The 19,256-nt window shown below is 52.1% G+C and overlaps 2 protein-coding genes across 2 annotated transcripts in view; one reads left to right on the top strand and one right to left on the bottom strand.

Annotated features, from left to right (window-relative positions):
* Kxd1 (KxDL motif containing 1) overlaps positions 1–19,256 on the bottom strand; it is a 168,087-nt gene that overhangs the window by 45,656 nt on the left and 103,175 nt on the right. The window lies entirely within an intron of this gene.
* Ell (elongation factor for RNA polymerase II) overlaps positions 1–19,256 on the top strand; it is a 46,151-nt gene that overhangs the window by 22,141 nt on the left and 4,754 nt on the right. The window contains exons 2-7 of the mRNA XM_034520736.1: positions 7,435–7,482; positions 13,376–13,497; positions 13,624–13,787; positions 15,711–15,976; positions 17,804–17,928; positions 18,996–19,074. Coding sequence (XP_034376627.1) covers positions 7,435–7,482; positions 13,376–13,497; positions 13,624–13,787; positions 15,711–15,976; positions 17,804–17,928; positions 18,996–19,074 — 804 coding nt within the window. The remainder of the gene's footprint in view (positions 1–7,434; positions 7,483–13,375; positions 13,498–13,623; positions 13,788–15,710; positions 15,977–17,803; positions 17,929–18,995; positions 19,075–19,256) is intronic.

The raw sequence follows: 19,256 nt of genomic DNA, 5'->3' as shown, positions 1-19,256 counted from the left end.
GGTCTTACTTTGGGAGCTTTCTGGGTCCCTCCTTGAATTAGACACGCACACCGTTGGTTCCACCAAGTGCACCAGGCGCAGCAGTTTGCCATCCATCTGTCCCATCTGACCTGCTCAGGTGGTCAGGACCTCTGTGAGAGCCGCAGCTCTGGGCCTGGTTCCCAAGCCCCAGTTGCTCATGGAGGCGCCTTTCCCAGCAGGGTCCACAGCCTTGGCGACCACACTCATCCTTCCAGGAAGCTGGGGGAGGATTCCTGAAGGGCATTTCCCAACAGGCTGGGCTTTACTGGAAAGGGGCGGCAACCAGGAGGTCGCTGGCCAGGGCTTAGCCCCTGCAGTCCCCTCTCCTGCTTGCAAGGCTCTGAGAAGGCAGCCTGTGGCCTGGTGCCCCGAGAAGTGCTGGGAGAAGTGATCTTACGCCCTCCCTTCCCTGGTCTCCTGTCCTGGGTGGATGGAGGAGAGACACACTGCTTAGCAGGGTTGGCTCTTGGTTCCAGGAAAAGATGCAGTATACTCTGCCATCCTCACCCAGCCTTGTCTGGCTTTAGATATGACCCATCCATTACATATGGATTCTCAGGCCTTTTTCTTTGCAGCCTTGGAAGCAGCATCTCAGACTCAGCCCTGTTCTTGCAGTCTTGGGACCATTCCACATCACACTGCCCAGCTGGAGCCACATGTCCATGGCACCACATTGAATTGTGGTCCACATGCATTTCTAGCACATGGCAACCTTTAAAAAAAGAGAGAGAGAGAGATTTATTTATTCTGGGGTAGTAGTGGGGCTCCCTTTTAATCCCAGCACTTGAAAGGCAAAGGCAGGTGAATCAATCAATCTCTCTCTCTCTCTCTCTCTCTCTCTCTCTCTCTCTCTCTCTCTCTTCCTCTGGTTTTTCGAGACAGGGTTTCTCTGTGTAGCCCTGGCTGTCCTAGAACTCACTCTGTAGACCAGGCTGGCCTTGAACTCAGAGATCTGCCTGCCTCTGCCTCCCAAGTGCTGGGGTCAAAGGCGTGCGCCACCACTGCCCATCGGCAGGTGAATCTCTTAAATTCAAGGCCAACCTCATTTACAGAGTAAGTTGCCGGACAGCCAAAGGAATATTGTGGTGTCCAGCGGCCTACGGTCGAACTAGATTCACTTGAATGGGGACTGGAAATGAAAACAGGCAGGGGCGGGGGGTGAGAGAAGAACGAAGCCAAGACAAGGTTCTGATCAAGGTTTCAAAGTTTAATAATAAGCACTGTGTTTATAAAGGGGAAAACCACAAAACCCATGCCCTGCTTCAGCTGGAGTAGGTTGTAGAGCAAGGTCACCACAGGCAGCCCAAACAGCTACCGTTCCCATGGGAACCTGCAGCTGCAGCCAAGGCAGATGTCGCTGTCCAGGTTGATAGGACCTGTTAAGGCAAATGTTCAAGGTCTGCTTAGCCTGCTCAAGGCTGGGAAGGCCACAGAATATTAACAGTGCCCAGGTTTCTTGGTGGCTGTGACAGCAAAGCCAGTGTGGACCACAGGCGAGACCCTTATTCAAAAAGAAGAAAAAGGGAAGGGAGACAAAGAAGAAAGACAAACAAGGAGCTCACCTGGCAGAGGGGTCACCTAGCATGTATGAGGCCCTGGATTCTATCCCTGGCACCTCATAACTAGATATGCTGTTACATGCCTGTGATCCCAGCACTTGGGAGGTGGAAGCAGGAAATCAGATTAGCCTTGCCTATGTAGTGAGTTAGAGGCCAGCCTGGGCTACATTAAACTGCCGCAAAACAAATAAGAGGGGTCTAGAGAGCTAGCTTCAGTGGTTAAGAGCATCAGTTGTTCAATCCCAGCATCTACATGGCAGCTCACAGCTGTCCGTAACTCCACCTCCACAGCACCTGACACCCTTGTCTGGCCTCTGCCCATAATAGACAAGCACATGGTGCAGACAGATGACAGATGAGTCCTTCTGGCTTCCACGGGCACCTAAATACACACAACCTACGTACTCATGCAAAAAGAGAGGTTTCCCTCTCTCTTTTTTCTTCTTTCTTTTTCTAGACAGGGTTTCCCTGTTTCTTGGCTGTCCTTGAACTCATTCTGTAAACCAGACTGGCCTCAAACTCAGAGATCTACTTGCCTCTGCCTCCTGAGTGCTGGAACTAAAGATGCGCGACACCACTGGCCAGCATGAATGAAAAAAAAAAAAAAAAAAAAGGTTCCCATGTGCTTGAAAGGCATATAGACCCCAATTCAATTTGGTGTCATGGAGACATGTGGCTCCAGCTGGACAGTATGTTGTGGAAAGGTCTCTGTCTGTCATCCAATAAAGTGTCCAAGGTGGTCAAGACACTAGCTTCCCTCTGGACTGCCTGGGTACTGGTGTGAATGCCTTCCCTACCCAGACTCTGCAATGCTCACAAAGGGAACAGTTGGCCTCAGCCATACTTCTGTAAACTGTTGTCTGCCTTAGGGCTTGCACAAACTTCCTGTTGTCTCACCAAGCTGCTCTCCTGAGATGGCCCTGTGTCCTGATGCTTGCCGGGCTGGTGTCTTGGGACCAGACTACTGGGAGGCTTGCCTGTTCACACTACATTGCCCTGTTCCAGGAATGGGTCAGTGCTGATGGCTTGCAGGCTCAATGACCAGAACACTCATGTCACTACCCCACAGGAGCTGAAGCCAGCTGGCTCTCAGCCAAGTGTGGACTGTGCTGCTGTTTGTCAGCCAGGTGCAGTGCCTGGCTGAGCTGTCTGCTGTAAAAGGAACTTTCATTTGCTAGATTGGAATTGTGGTCCAGGAGGCAATAAGTCTCCCCGTCTCATAACCTAGGCCTGGCCCTGGATGCTGCTAGCCTCCGTACAACCATATCTAGCCCTAGAATGTTTTTAGCCTCCTTATTGTTGAATAAGCTCACCCTTTCTAGTTCCTTCTGAGCGCTGGCTTGCTGGTTAAACTTAGCTGTTCTGGCTAAACTCCTCTCCTAGCTGACTGATTCAAACTCTGTTCTCTCAGCTTCTGACTGAATTGCTCTGCTTGGCCTCAGATTAACTCTAGTAATTTGTTCTAATCTTCTTAGTGCCTTGATCTCTGGCTCCTTCTGCCTTCTCCTGTGTCTAGCTTGGTCTCTCTTCAACCTGTCTCTGTAAAACTCTCCTGGTAAAACAGCCTCTGAACTCCATGAACTGAACTGCCACAAGCTCAGCTTCACCCCACTGCCCCTCAACTCACCAACTCACCAGAACTACCTGAACAGAATTGACTAGAACTCAGAGATCTGCATGCCTGTCTTCTGAGTTGAAAGGCATGTGTATTCCAGCCAGATTACACAGACCAAGAAGGTCTTTGGATGTGGTCTCTTGCCAGAGCAGCCATGTTCTGAATTAAAATTCTTCTGCAATCAACCAGGGGCAGTGCCCTGCTGGAGCTCTGGCTTACGGCTGTGTCCTTGGCTTCAGCAAGCTTCAGGAGTGACACCTGTCCCCAAAGAGTGTGGTTGTCACTGCTGCCTGCCCACAGCACATAGTCAGGCTTGTTAATCTGATGGGGTCAGGGAGGATGTTATTCCAACCCAGCCTAGGCATGGTGCTGTGACCACCTTAGCCATAATTTGTCCTCCAGCACCCACCAGGGCTTCAGGCTGCCAGTGACCTCCCACACGTGCCTAGGAGCCAGTCTAGACATTGCTGAGATCATAGGAAGTGTCACATCTGCTGTCACCTGGCCCACAGAACTTTGTGTCTTGCTGTGGAGGTGGTAACACGAATTGTGGGACTCTGACAACAGCAGCTAGATGGAGAAAGAACCCTAGACCTACAGCAGGGCAGGCATCCTGCCAGGATGCCCAGCTGACTTAGAGCTGGACAACTGGGATGCCTCTCCCCTGTTTGTGTGTAGAGGAAGCCTGTGACCCACTGAAACCCAGTGCTTATAATGCTGCCATGATCACCTGTAAAGGCCTCTCAGAGCATGGCATGCAGACGTGTTGCTAGGAGTCCTGTGCCCCTTCAGGGTGGTGCTGAGCCATGCTTTAGTGGAGGGCAGGTGCCAGCCTTAACAACCACAGCACCTTGCCTTGGGTGGCAAATCCATGTTACTTCTTGTTCTGGTTTGGTTTGAGACAAAGTTTCATGTAGCCCAGGCTAGTCTTAAATTTGTGAATCACTAAGGATGATGTGAATTCTGACCTCCCACTGTCTCCCAAGTGCTGAGTTTACAGGTGTGCACCACCATGCCTGACTCCAGGTTCCTTCTTTTCCAAGCCTTCTGGAGCAGCCATTGGTACCACATAGCCTGCCTGAGCTGCCACTACACAAGCTGTGGTCCAGTGCAGAACCCCCAAGCCCTGCCATTCCCAGACTTGACCTCCTGCCCAGCTAGCACCTACTGTGCACTCCCACATTGGAGTAGGGCTGGTGCTGGAGCTGCCTAGACCCTCAGCAGCCCAAGTTGCAGAGTGCTGGGTACCTTCTGACTGGAACCAGCCAAAGAGGCAAGACTTCTACAGGGTCCTGATTGTAGCCCTTTCTAGACCTGGCTGAGAGGGTTGGGCTTTATTCCAGAAAGTTCTTAGTTGTGCCAGGTGTGTGTGTGTGTGTGTGTGTGTGTGTGTGTGTGTGTGTGTGTGTGTATGTGTGTGTGTGAGATAGATTCCTGATTGTGGCAGCCTCGGGGGTCAGAGGGTCCTGTGGTGGTGTGACAGGAGAGGGTCATTTAGAACACAGGACACCTTTGCAGAAACTTAACTTCTCCAGCCTCTCAAGGCCTTTGAGTCTGTGCTGTGTGAAGAGATTGGATGTGAGGTACCTGATGTCCTCATGGCCTGTCTGCACTGAGAGGTGACAGCCAGAGCCGACCAGGCTATTGGGTCCCTTCACAAGACCACCCGCTTGGCTAGTGGCTGGCACCATCAGGGTAGCTCACCCTGGTCACCTGTTTCCCCCTAGACTGGCTCACTAAACGGGCCTCCAGCTGTCAGGCACATGGGCCAAGGTGGTGGTGAGCACCTGTGGTCTCCGTTGGGAACACTGAGCAGTGCCCCTCCTAGTCTGTCTTTGTTAATCTGTTTTCACTTTGCAAGGTCACTGTGAGCTCGTGAACTGCTGTGGGTCATGATGGCATTCTGCCCAGAGGCTGTTGGCTTTTGAGGCAAGATCTTGCTCGGCTACCCAGGCTGACCTGGGCCTCATCATCCTGCCTCAGCTTCCTGACTGCTGGTGCACCACCATTCACAGCTTGTTCTGTCTTTTCCAAGCCTGTCCATACCTGTCCATAGCCGTTTGGGGAGCTGCAGTCTAATGGCAGTAGCATGGATAGGCTGGCTGCTCAGGTGGCTGCTGGACAAGGCCTCCTGTCCAGGTGAATGAAGGGCCCAGCCTGTGTGGCCAGGAGCCCAAATCTGTGATGCCAGCAAGGTCATATGGGGACAACCAGTTGAGGTCAGCCATCCCAGGTCCCTGAGGAAGGCTGAGCTCCTGGATGTCTCTGTCCCTATCCTCCGAGGCAGCTGCAGAGGACTTGTTCTACAGAGCAAGGACCTGCTCAGCTCTAATGCTACTCTCAGAGCTGCCCCCGGGCTGCCACCCCAGACTCCATGCATTCCGCAGTCCTGCTGCACGGTGGACCCTGTACTCTGCTTGTGCACTGTCCTCTAGAGAGCTTGGCCCTGAGGTGGATGTGAGCCAGGCCTTGCACCTGGTGCTTCTCCCCCAGAGCGCCTTCTAGGCCTCAAGCCCAGTGCCACAGTGTCACTGATATTTTTGGCCAGCAGGGCCACCTGACCTGTCGTCTCTTTTGCTGTGAGTGGCTCTTGTGTCTCTCAAAGGCTTCCTTTAACCTGTCTTGCCATTTATGGTTAGATATGGCTCCGGTGGCAGACCAAGCATGTATAATAATTCCAGAGAAAAGTAGAGGGATAATGAAAGGCACTTGCCATCTATTCAAGATTCTGTACAGAGGGTGTTGCTCTGTAGTCCTTTCATCCACAGAGACATCTGCATAGGCAGGCAGTGCACACTGCCACAGATGTATGTCCCGTGGAAGTGCCAGCCTGAGGGAGTCTGTGGTTTGAGTTTTCAATGAGTGTCTCACACAGCCAAGGCTGGCCTAAGTAAGATGTCTCTAGGCCCTGCCTCACTCTCCTCTAAGTGTGGGGATCCACTCGTGTTGCCTGTGGAAACTCTCCTGCTATCCCTAGTATGGCATCCCAAGGTGTAGGATGGGGCTGGGGTCAGCTCAGTGACAAGTGTGCACCTGATGTGCCCAACATCACACAAGACTGAGCACCCTGTCCAACATGTACACACATGGTTCTCACCTGGGGGTGGGGCTGCCACCTCTCCTACCTGCCCTTCCTCATGGATGTCCCACATTTACTCTCTGTTCAGCACCTGACACTACAAAACTTTCTTGTCCTGTCTGTGTGAAGGACATTCCAGCAAATACCTGTCTTTGTACCTAAGGGCTTAACCAGAATTTGTGCTTCTGATGTGATCACTGGGTAGAAGGTTGGGTCATGGTGTGGCCGCACCCCCTCTGCAGGGAGCCTCACAGTGGTCCTCATGCATGTTGCCTCTTATATGTGGTCCCCATGTGAAACAATGTAACCAGGTGGATGTGGGTGCTTTGTGCTGTGGCTAAGGAGCTGACCTGGTTTTGAGGGGCTGACTGTGTGGAAGTGTCTGCTGGGATGTGACGAAGAGGCTCAAAAGACAAGGAGGCCTCTGCCTTCACCCTGGCAGCCAAATGTGTGCTATTTTGTAGGGCCACCGGCTGCCTCGTCCTTTCAGCCTGTCCCCTGACTGGCTGCTCCTGTCATGCCAGCTGTAGTAGTGGTTCTGGCTGTGGCCTGATGTGCAGCATGGCCCTCCCCTGCCCCTTCCCCTGCCTTGGGAGCTGACCTGCCTTGAGAGGCATTGGCATTCGGCTGTACAGAGCCTCGTGTCTGAGGAGAAACGGAGGGCGCAGGAGCCTCCCAATAGCAGCGCCTCTGAAAAGGTGGTCTGGCGCCAGGGTTCACTGCAGCGAACTGGAGGGCTGTGAGCAGGCGGCAGCTCTGGGCGGAAGCCTTCATGCAGGTCTCCTTTAGAGGCTGCTACATAGACACAGTGACCAAGCCCCTAGCCAAACCGAAGGGCTAGCCTAGATAGGTGCTTCACACCAACAGCAGCAGGTGTGTGTGATGCGAACTTCAGCTGGGCTCATGGGCTGCGTCTGGGAGAGTGTTCTTTGCTGGGGACCAGACCCATGTGATCTGCTTCCTCCTCGCCCTGGGAGGCACAGCCTGTGACAACATCCGAGGCTCTTGACCTGTGTCTGCTCCTGTGACTTTGGCTCTGGCAGTTGATGGAACTCCTACTGACGCTTCAAAACCCTGTGGGTGTGCTCTGGCCCTGTGTGGCTGGAAGATATAGATTGTCTGTCTGTCCACTGAAGCTTTGCCTTTTTGTTCTCTTTTAGGATTCTGTGTCACTGAGACCATCCATCCGATTTGAAGGAAGCCAAGGAGTGAGTGTTCCCTGTCCTGACACACATGAGCTATGGAAGAGAGAGGGCACAGTTGGCTTCCTGCCTGTCCATCTCTGGTCATGTTTGAGAGGAGGGTGGTCATCTCGAAGTAGTCCTTGGGGTGCCCTCTCAAAGGTGGATACCATTGCAGACCTGGGGGTGGGCACGTGTGTGATCTCGCACAGATAGGAATGCTCTGTATGACGCACACTACCTGTCCTCACCTCCATTTGGTTCTCAGGATGGAGACCAGGGCCTGCCACGTGCCAGGAACAGCTCTGCCACTTAGCTACAGCCTCAGGCCTCTGTCCTAGTTGCTAATCCATTGCCGTGAGGAGACACCATGACCGAGGCAGCTCTTATAATGCATCTAACTGGGGGCTGGCTTACAGTTTCAGAGGACTGCTGTGTTGTCACCGTAGTACAGAGCATGGTGGCAGCAGCAGGCAGACATGCCGCTGGAGCAGTAGCTGAGAGCTCACATCCAGATTCGCAGGCAGAGGCTTCTGAAACCTCAAAGCCCACCTCCAGTGACATGCGTCCTCCAATAAGGCCACACCTCTTAACCCTTTCAAATAACGCCACTCCCTGGTGACTAAGCATTCAAGTCTATGAGCCTGTCGGTCATTCTGGTTCAGACTACCGCTTTTTACTTTTTAAAAACTAGCCTCTTTAAGCTACTCTTTTTTTTTTTTTTTCCCTAATTTTTCTTCATGTCTATCTGTGTACTAAGTGCCTGGTGCCCACTGCGATAAAAAAAGAGCTTTGCATGCCCTGGAACTGAGTTACGGGTGGTTGAGAGCCATCCCTCAGGTGCTAGAACTCAAATCTAGGTCCTCTGGAAGAGCAAACGGTGCTGTTAGCACTGAGCCATCTCTCCAGCCCCTACCTTTTATTTTATTTTGGTCTATTTTATCCAGAATTAATTTTGTACTGAAAAATCCTCCTCAGCCTCCCAAGTCGCTGAGTCGCTTGTCTGTGTCCTTTCTAAATAACCTTTTATTTGGAATTGCTGCCTCAGCACTAACCTGGTCAGTGCCCTCTAGCCCATGAGGTGAGGTGCTGTGCTGCATTCCCTGTGTCTCTTAGGACTCTGGAGCTGTGTGCATTTCTGAATGGGAAGAGGTCATCCTGGCCACTGGCCCCTCCTGGGCATTGGCTGTGGGGGTGCAGTCCCCAGGGAAGGCTGGGTGGGGCACTAGTGTTCTCATTTCTCTCCTGAGGGTGCCAAGACCCTACAGGTAAGTTCTTAAATCTGGCTGTGCGTGGTAGCCAGGCACATGGCATGCCTAAGCTGCCCACATAGCCTACAGTTGCTGGATCATGAAGCCCTAGGGAACACAGCTATGAAGGATAGCTTCACCCCTGTATTAGTCAGGGGTCTCTAGAGAACCAGAACCAATAGTATATGCATAGAGAAAGAGACTTATTAGAGCGGCTCTCAGGCTGTGGTCCAGCTGATCCACCAATGGCTGTCTGCCAGGGAAGATCCCACAATCCATCCGTTGTTTAGTCCATGAAACTGGATGTCTCGGCTGCCCCTTAGCATGCGCCACAATTCTACAGAGGTGGGCTCTGATGCCAGTGAAGGAGTAGACGTGCTAGATAGAGCAGAGCAAGGGCAAGCAGGCGAAGTGTCCCTTCTCTCCTATCCTTTACCTAGACTGCAGGCAGAGGGCCCAGATTAAAGGTGGATCTTCCCACATCAGAGATCCGGACGAGAAGCAGATCTTCCCACTTCAAATGATTTAATTAAGAAAAAAAAATCCCTCACAGGTGTGCCCAGCCACTTTGGTTTAGTTAGTTCCAGATGTGATCAAGTTGATGAGCAAAAACAGACATCACCATCATAATCGTGGCCAATGAACAATGGATTTGTTCTACAAGAGTCGCGCCAGCCTTGTCTTTTACCAACTCTGTGCTTTGGTCCGAGGCCACAGCTCGTTTGTGATGATGGCCACCCAGGACCCTGCTATCAGCAGAGTCCCAGGAGCAGGGCCTTGGCATGGGTCTCATACTCATAGCCCAGCCCCCTGTAGCATTTGCCTGTGTGTTCTGCTCCTTCATGGACCTTGAGCTGGACCATCCCTGAAGCTGCAGCCTCTCAGCAATAGTAACTACTGCCTGGCTGACCCTGTCATGAACAGTACTTGGTGTCTGGCTATGTAGCATGGTTCAGCCTGAGCTCACCACCCATGTTTGCAGCTGGTGAGGCAGGATGCTCAGAGACTGAGATGCTGTCAGTGTGTCTAGAGTCAGGGACTGCAGAGGGACTTGGATTGCTGTTGGGCGTGCCTGTTGTACTGTCTCTTAGGGCAGTGGTTCTCAACCTTCCTAACACGACAACCCTTTATATATCTTTTGTTTTGTTTTGATTTGGTTTTTGGTTTTTGGTTTTTTTTTTTGGTTTTTTTTTGTTTTGTTTTGTTTTGTTTTTTGGTGTTTTTTGGTTTTTTTTTTTTTTTTTTGTTTTTTTTTTTTTTGGTTTTTTGAGACAGGGTTTCTCTGTGTAGCCCTGGCTGTCCTAGAACTCACTCTGTAGACCAGGCTGGCCTCAAACTCAGAAATCCTCCTGCCTCTGCCTCCCAAGTGCTGGGATTAAAGGCGTGTGCCACCACCACCCCGCTACTACAACCCTTTAATACAGTTCCTCATGGTGTGGTGACCCCCCAACAATAAAATTATTTCCGCTGCTACTTCATAACTGTTATAAATCTTAATTTAGATATCTATGTTTTCTGATGGTCCTAAGTGACCCCTTGTGAAAGAGTTGTTCGACCTCCAAAGGGGTCAGGACCCACAAGGTGAGCAGACAGGGACCCCATAAGGAAGGATGTGGAAAACTCCAAAAGGTTCAGGACCAGGGTTAGCTCAGTGGAGAGGCTGGGCAGACTGCCCAAAGGGACAGTGTGGGGAGGGGAAGGAAGCCAAGTCCCCCATGTGCTCTCTGAGACCTGCTGAGCTGAAGATTAGGCTGGTGCAGACAGAGCCCATCCCTGCAGCACTCTCCTGGGTGTGTCTTGAAGACCAAGGGCTGCACAACCACAAAAGCAAGCACTCCTTGTTTGCTTTTTTGTTGTTGGTTAGTTTCTCTGTGGACTCCTGTGTCCTGGAACTCACTCTGTAGACCGAGCTGGCCTCCAACTCTGAGATGCTCCTGCCTCTGCCTGCTGGGATTAAAGGCGTGAGCCACCATGCCCTGCCTGGCAATGTGTTAATTTCCTTGAGATAGAATTCATGTGGTGGCTAGCCTTGTTAGCCCTGTTTGTTTGTTTGTTTGTTTGTTTTTTAAAGATTTATTTATTTACTTTATGTATGTGAATACACTATTGCTGTCTTTGGACACACCAGAAGAGGGCATCAGATCCCATTACAGATGATTGTGAGCCACCATGTAGTTGCTGGGAATTGAACTCAGGGCCTCTGGAAGAACAGCCAGTGCTCTTAACAACTAAGCCATCTCTCCAGCTCCCTGTTTGTTTTTTTTCAGGGCAGGAAAAAGTGGTCCAGCAGTTTAGAGCACTAGCTGTTCTTTCGGAGGACTCAACTTAGGTTCCCAACACCTATGTAGTGAGTAGCTGCGATTCATCCAGAATTCCGGTTCCAGGGCATCCTGTGCCATCTCCTGACCTCAGGCACCAAGCACACCTGTGATTTACAAACACACATGCAGGCAAAGCACTGGTACAGATAAAATAAATCATTTAAATTTTTCTTTTTAAAAATAGTTATTTTTGTGTCCAGTCTCTGGAACTGAAGTGACAGATGGTTTTGAGCAACCCTGTGGTTGCTGGAAACGGGACCTAGGTCCTCTGCAAAAGCAACCAGTTAGTTCTCTTGACCACTAAGCCAGCCATCTCTCCAACCCTAAAGTTTGTGTGGGGTTGTGGTTGTGGTTGTTGTTGTTGTTGTTGAGACAGGGTTTCTCTGTGCAGCCCTGGCTGTACTGGAACTCAGTAGACCAGGCTGGCCTGGAACTCACAGAGATCCTCCAGCCTTTGCCTCTGGAGTGCTAGGATTAAAGTGTGTGCCACCACCCCCTAGTTTATTTTTTATTTTTAATTTTGAGTTTATGTGTTGGGAGAGGTGGTTGTTCACGAGTGTAGAGTCCAGAAAAGGGTGTTAGATCCTGTGGAGCTCCATACAGGTGCATGTGAGCTCTGTAAGAGCAGTGAGCACTCTCACCTGCTGAGCCATGTGCCCAGCCTGACTGCATCTTTTTTTGTTGTTTTTTGTTTTTTTGTATTTTTTTGGTTTTTCTAGACAGGGTTTCTCTGTGTAGCCCTGGCTATCCTGGAACTCACTCTGTAGACCAGGCTGGCCTTGAACTAGAAATCTGCCTGCCTCTGCCTCCCAAGTGCTGGGATTAAAGGCGTGCGCCACCACCGCCCAGCCTGACTGCATCTTTTTTAAACTGAGGAATATTGCTTAAAATACTTCTCAGCTGTTACCTGCCCCCCCCCCTTAGTTCCCATGAAGACCCCCTTCCCCTCCCACAGGTCATCTTGAGCCAGCCTTACAGTGAGAGCTGAAAGTGCTCTGTGTGGGATCAATGCCCCTGGTGACTACAGCTCAGAGCAGCAGGGTACCCCCAGGCCTGGGTCCTCAGGCTACCCATACCCTCACACAGCCTACAGCCAAGCTGTCACTTGGGCTGGCAGCAGTCCATAGGGCAGCTGAGACCCTACCTATAAGTGGCAACTGCATTGCCTGCCAGCCTAGACATGAGCAGGCCCTGAGCCACACCATAAGGTTACCTCTACTACCCACTGGGCAACTGAGGCACTCACCTTGACACCTCCTGATCCCTTTGAATTCTGGCCCTGGGTAGCTCCCCCACCTGTCACCTCCACCATGACCTAGATAATATGGCTTCAGCACCCTGTCTGCGCTCGTCCCTAGAGGTACAAAGCTCTCTTTCTAAGCCTCAGTCAGAGCCTCCAACCCTGAGTGGCACACAGTGCCCTGCCTGCCTGAGCCTGTGTGAGATCCTTGGCAGAGCCCAGGCTCCCCACCAGGATCAGGACATTAGCAAAGAGCCCAATTGTCACTGGCCATGACAATAGCCACATGTATCTCAGGGCTTGTGCCAAGGGAGTGTCAGCTCCAACCCAAGCCTGAAATACATGCCAGAGTCAGGTGGCATGGAGGCTCCACATGCTGGGCACATGCAGAAACTCCTTTCAGTTCCTGTGCAAGCATTTCTGAGGTTCTGAGCTCCATCCCCAGTGCCAAGCAAACCAGGTGTGGTACACATCTGTCATCCCAGTCCTGAAGAAGTGGACGAAGGACAGATAGGAGTTCAAGGTTAGCCTAGGCTACATTGTTGAATTTGAGGTCAGACTAGGCTAGGGAACCTATCTCAAAAACAAACACATTTAAGCTAGGAGGTGGTGGTGGAACATGCTTTTGATCCTAGCACTTGAGAGGCAGAGGCAGTTGGATCTCTGTTAGCTCCGAGGCCATCCTTGTCTACAGTGAGTTTTAGGACAGCCAAGACTACACAGAGAACCTGTCTCAGAACAGCCCCCCCCACACACATATATATGCACCACATGCCTTTGCATTAAGTAGACATAGCCAATGGAGGCCTTTCCAATTTGGTGTGGAAGGTATGCAGATAGAGGGTGGGATGCACTATGTCTGCAGGCAGGGAAGTCTGAGTGGCAGACAGCCCGAATAATGGTGGCTCTAGAGCAGCTGGGCTGAGCTCTTGCATTGCTTAAGTGACCATCCTGTCCTTTCATGCCAGAAGGTGCCAAAGAGGAAGGTTCCCATGTCCCTGCTGCACAGGTTGCATGTTGTAACCAGTGAATGGCATCTGTGAGGGTGAGTGTGGCTTGTGCTGCAGCTTCCCATGCCGAGGACTGCAGTGACACCTCTCTCTCTGCAGCACATCTCCATACCCCAGCCTGACTGCCCAGAGGAGGTGCGGGCTTTCTCCTTCTACCTCTCCAATATTGGCCGAGACAGCCCTCAGGGCAGCTTTGATTGCATCCAACAATATGTATCCAGGTAAGGCTACCTGCCCTCAGGCCCCCAGGGACCCCAAAACTACCACAGCTAGACTGCTGCCTCTCCTGTGGTGTCCTAGGTTGGCATGGCATGGCTCAAGTGGTGAAACTTCCTCTTGTTTTGCAGCCATGGGGATGTACACCTGGACTGCCTGGGCAGCATCCAGGACAAGGTCACAGTGTGCGCCACTGACGACTCCTACCAGAAGGCACGACAGAGCATGGCACAGGCAGAGGAGGAGACTCGGAGTCGAAGTGCCATTGTCATTAAAGCTGGAGGCCGATACATGGGTGAGTGGCAAGCAGCATGTTGGGGCAGAAGCTTGGGCATTTACTACCTAGGCAGGGTGTGTCTGTCCAATGCCAAAGGAAGGCCCAGCCTCAGAGGCTGTGCCTGCAGGTGCCATGTGAGCCCCAAGTGAGACAGGGCTCTGGGTCAGCCACCCTCTCCCAGCTTTTGGCCTTGCTGACCTTCATCAGCGAAGTCCAGGGATCTGGGTAGGTCAAGGCCCCACGTAGTTGTTCTCCAGCTTTTTCCAGCCATTCCTCCATAGGCTACTGTGGCCATAGCTGCAGACTGGGAGGTGAGTGAACTTGGTAACGTGGGGACAATCCATCAATCAAGTGTTCCCTGGGGAGAAGAGATGCCTGTCTTGTCTTTATGATGTTTTTAATATATATATATATATATATATATATACACACACACACACACACACATCCCCCTTGGTTTTTGTTTTTTGTTTGGTTTGGTTTGTTGGTTTGTTTGTTTGTTTGTTTTGTTTTGTTTTTGAGACAGAGTTTCTCTATGTAGCCCTGGCTATCCTGGAACTCACAGAGATCAGCCTGCTTCTTCATATAATATGTTTTCAAGGCTGATCACTATGCCCTGTGGAGGACTATTTCTCAGGGGTTCAGCAGTTCTGAGCTTCCTGTAATTCTTTGTGTAGCGTTGAGGCGTTCTGGTCTTTCCCTGTCCACTTTAGCATATGTAGTGAGTTTGAGGCCAGCCTGGTCCACTGAGACTCTGTCTGAGGGGTGGAGAGTAGGGGCTGTAGAGATGGCTAGATGGCTCAGCAGAGGACCCAAGTTTGGCTCGAGATACCCAAGTAGCCACTCACAACTGTAACCCCAGGAGGTCCAGTGCCCTCTTCTGGCCTCCTTGGCCACTGCACACATATGCACAGACATAACAAACATGCAGAATACTCATGCATATAAAATAGTGGGAATTTCACATTGCTCCCGCCTTGCCACACACTTGTGTGGGGAGCTCTGGGTGGAACTTGGGTAGTTAGAACGTGGCTAGACCTTATCACAGGCACTGTTGTGGCCCTGGTATTAGGACCTTGTGCTATCCCTGGTGACAGAGGCCTTCTCCTCAAGGCCAAATGGGGTGTGCACACATGTGAATGAATGTGTGGTTAGCAACCGCATCTTGTCACACCTTGTTGGGTGCCATGATGATTTCTAAGACGGATGAATATAATTAATAGGCACACCTGTTGTCTCAGCACCCAGGGGGCTGAGGCAGGAGGCTGGAGAATCAAGAAAGCCTGGGCTATATAAAGAAACCTGTTTCAAACCATCAAAACCTTCATAGCCTTGGATATACTCCAACCCAGAGTGTCTCATTGGCCTCATCTCACCCCTCTGACCTTAGGCCAGGCACATCATCCTGAACCAGTTGTGAAGGGAAGTATTAGGACTGGAGGAGATCCTCCTGGCCCAAGGTCTCCAGGTTCCTAGCTTGCTCTGTCCTGAACAGCTGTTCAAAACGGCCTCCTGATGACTACAGCTGCCACAAAGCACTGGTTGAGGCCATGGGTCTCTACTGTAGCTACTGGGCAGGCACTGTGACTCATGCTTACCTCTAAAGCTACAGAAGCAAGCTGAGGTGGCTATGGAGTCCTGCCCGAGGGTACCTATGCTTCAGGCTCAGGTGAGGGCTCTAATTTTGCATGCAGGGGTTCACATATCCTGTAGTGGTTGGTGTTCCATGTTCCCCAGGCCCTGCCTGGGACTATGTCAGCCCCCAGTGCCTTCTGCCTTTGGGCTGTGGCAAGATGCCCACACATTCACATGGTTTCTCAGTCTCTCCCCACCTCTCTCCTGTGGCCTAGTGCTTGCTTTGCTGTGCTGTGGACTACCGATGCTGTTCTATGGCATGGTATGTGGTTGCTTCCTGTACCCTGAACCAGGCTCTCATTTCAGGGAAAAAGGTTCAGTTTCGGAAGCCAGCACCAGGGGCAGCTGATGCAGTGCCCTCCCGGAAACGTGCTACCCCCATTAACCTGGCAAGTGCCATCAGAAAGAGCAGTGGGAGTGGAGCCAGCAGTGTGGTACAGAGGCCCTTCCGAGACCGGGTGCTCCACCTCCTGGCCCTGAGGCCCTATAGGAAAGCTGAGCTGCTGCTGCGGTTGCAGAAGGATGGACTGACACAGGCAGACAAGGATACCCTGGACAGCCTGCTACAGCAGGTGGGTACAGACCAACCAGCTTGAGCGCATGTGCTATGTGAGCAAGCAGTGCAAAAAGACTTCTCCAGGCTTCCTGGCTTCATGGTGGGCTCAGGCCTATCCTCTTGAGGTCTTCAGTGCCCCCCAGCTGGGTCCATGACAGGTGATGCCTGCAGACCCATATGGTAAACAAACTTGGCCGGCAGACTGACCTGGAGACTTGCTAAGAGCCTGTGTCTGTGGCTGGCTGTTAGCCCTGAACTGTTCATGGGGACAGCCTGGCACACATGGGCTATGTCGTCCTGCTCTCTCCACCATGGAGACATCTTGGGGCTCTGAAAGGTAAGCACTGATGCTGACTTCATACCCTGGCTGAGGACTGGTGAGCTTGCTCAGTGAAAAAGGAACTTGCTGTCTCGTGACCTGAGTCCACTCAGAGCGCTCATTCCCCTCCCTGATAATCGACAAACTAATTCAAGGGCTGGAGAGATGGCTGCTCTTATAGACAGATGTGCATGGTGGTGGTGCCCCACACCTTTAATCTCAGCCCTTGGAAGGCAGAGGCAGGTGGATCTCTGAGTTTAAGGCCAGCCTGTCTACAGAGTAAGTTCCAGAACAGCCAGGGCTACACAGAGAAGCCCTGTCTCAAAAATAAATAAAATGTCAGCACCAGCCAGGCTTTGGGGACAGCATAGAGGTGGATTATTATGGTGGCCTGGCCCTTGTGCTCTGGTAGCAACATAATAAGTCTCAGAGAAAGCTCTGGAATCAGGAGAGACCATGTTCAGCCCCTGCCTCAGGCCATGGAGTACATGCATGCAGTATGCAATGGAGCCAGGGGCATCTGAGGCTCTTTGCAGCTCCCAGGGCCTCTGATCAACCATGCCAGGTCGGACCTTGACCAGTCCTATCAGCTTGGTACTCTTGAGTGTATGATGCATCTTGTGGGGGCAGCAGGACCCCTCAGGTTTTGAAAAGGAGCCTATCTTGAGCAGGTGTGACAACCTGGTCAGGTCTTGTGCAGTCTCCACAGGTCATCAGAGTCCCTGAGCATCTGCAGGGAGGAGCCATAGCCTCTCATGACTATGCCTTTAGTGTTGGCAGGGTGGCCCAGGGTATTAGATGCATCAGGGGAGCCGGAAGCCTGCCCGAAGGCAGGATATCTTAGGTAGTGTTGGTCAGTGGGGCCACATGCCATCACGGAGGAGCCTGCATATGGGAATAAGTGCGCCTGCTTGGAGTAGCCATGAGTGAAGGGCATGGCAGTGCACCATTTAAATCTTAGTGCTATCGTGAAGTGGACTGTTAGTAAAAGGCTCTGCCAGGTTAGCATGCTGGCATACCTGTGGTCTCTGCATCCTCAGATAAGAAATTGTGACTCCATGGCCAGCCCGGGCTATAAGGCACGGCTATGTCTTCAAAGCCCATTAAGTATAACGTATCCCTCTCAGTTCTTAGAAGTTGTGGCCTTGGTGCAGTTGAATGGCTGATGTGTTCATGTGCTGCACTCTGGCACCTAGCAAGGCCAGCGCAGACAACGGTTGGTCCCCTCAAGGCCTCTCATCAGATTCTTTGAGCCTGAGAGACAGCCTGAGATCAAGTAGCTCTGTGGCAGGGAGAAAGGACTGGCTGGTGGCCACTATCAGAAAGGGTGGGGGTCATGGTGGGCTGTGATCATATGGATGACAGGCTCTGCCTCATCGAGACTATCTGGGCATTCAGCAGCTCAAGTGCAGGGGACCTGAGGTGGTGTATCATGGTCCAGTGCTCCCCCAGGCACTCATACTCCACCCCCACCTCTGCTGCCTCCGCAGGCAGTGACAGTCAATGAAAACTGGTATGTTGCAGGTGGCCAGTGTGAACCCCAAGGATGGCACATGCACACTGCAGGACTGCATGTACAAAAATGTGCAGAAGGACTGGCCCGGCTACTCTGAGGGTGACCAGCAGCTGCTGAAGCGTGTGCTCATGCGGTAAGGCATGCACTTGGGGGGCAGCAGGCTGGCATACATGCTCACAGTTATGGCTATTCCCAACCAACTATGCAGCTTCCTCTGGGCCAGCATGTCCCATCCATATCCCCATGGCTTCCTATGCACCTCTGGGGCCACAGAAGTGTGTGAGGCGGAATCCAAGGGAGCAGCGTAATAATCGCCGCCTCCCCTGGTGCCGGTGCTATGAGCAGAGCAGCTTGCTGCTTCTGGAGGGATTTCTCCCTGAAAGATTGCTACCGATTTCTCAAATCCGGGGACACCACCACACTCTAGCCTCATCCCCAGCCTATGCCTTGGCTGGTGCCTGGGCTTCCAAGTGCTTGGAGCGGCTGAGAGGGCACATCTTGACAGAAGCCCCAGGCTTGCTGCCTGCCACATGCTTCTGGGCAATACAGCCAGCTTACTTGCTATTTTTTTTTTTTTTTTTTTCTCCTGACAGGGTCTCTCTGTGTAGCCCTGGCTGTCCTAAAACTCATTTTGTAAGTCAGGGTTGCCTCTAACTCAGAGATCCTCCTGCCTCTGCCTCTGCCTCCTGAGTGCTGGGATTAAAGGTGTGTGTTACCATGCCTGGCTTCTTTTTTTGAGTCAGTGTCTTACAGAGATAGTACAGGCCTTAACTCTTGCCCATCTTCTGTCTTCACCCTCCAGTGGTGCTGGGCTGACACATGTGTGCCATTGTCAGGGTCACCTAACCCAAGTGCTCCACAAGCACAGGTGTATAGGGCCAGCATGCCAGGACCACATACAGGGTCACAGCTGACACACAGGATGGCCTGTGTGCCAGTGGGGTCCTGATGTGCTGCAGGCAACGTATGTGTTCATATCTTGCATGCAATTCTCCATCTCACTGACAAGCCAGGGCACTAACTGCCTGCACCTCAGCATGCCAAAGTGGGAGTCCTCCGTGAGCACACAGATGGCTCTGCTTGCCAGCTCCCCTGTGCACAGCCCAGCTTTAGTTCTGAGAACCTGGCCCTCTCTGTGCAGACATAGTCCCCCAGGCACAGTGGCAGTGCCCCCATAGTGCCTCTACCACTCCTCTGCAGGAAGCTGTGTCAGCCACAGAGTGCCACCACAGACTCCAGCCCGCCCCGAGAGCACGGGCGCTGCACCTCACCCTCTCAGGTACCTGCCTGGGGGTGGTTGAGTGTGGGGTCCTCACTGGTGCCCCACAGCCTTTGTAGCCAATGTCCACGGCCTGAGCCACACTCCTTGGGGGGACTTGCTGTCTATGGGGTAGAAGTGTCTCTCTGGGTAGCCGTGTGCCTCAGGCACCTTCACTGCCCAGTAAGGGCAGTCTTCTCTGT

The sequence above is a fragment of the Arvicanthis niloticus genome, chromosome 16 (assembly GCF_011762505.2).
Source record: "Arvicanthis niloticus isolate mArvNil1 chromosome 16, mArvNil1.pat.X, whole genome shotgun sequence".
NCBI lineage: Eukaryota > Metazoa > Chordata > Mammalia > Rodentia > Muridae > Arvicanthis > Arvicanthis niloticus.
This window is presented reverse-complemented; position numbering and strand designations above follow the sequence as displayed.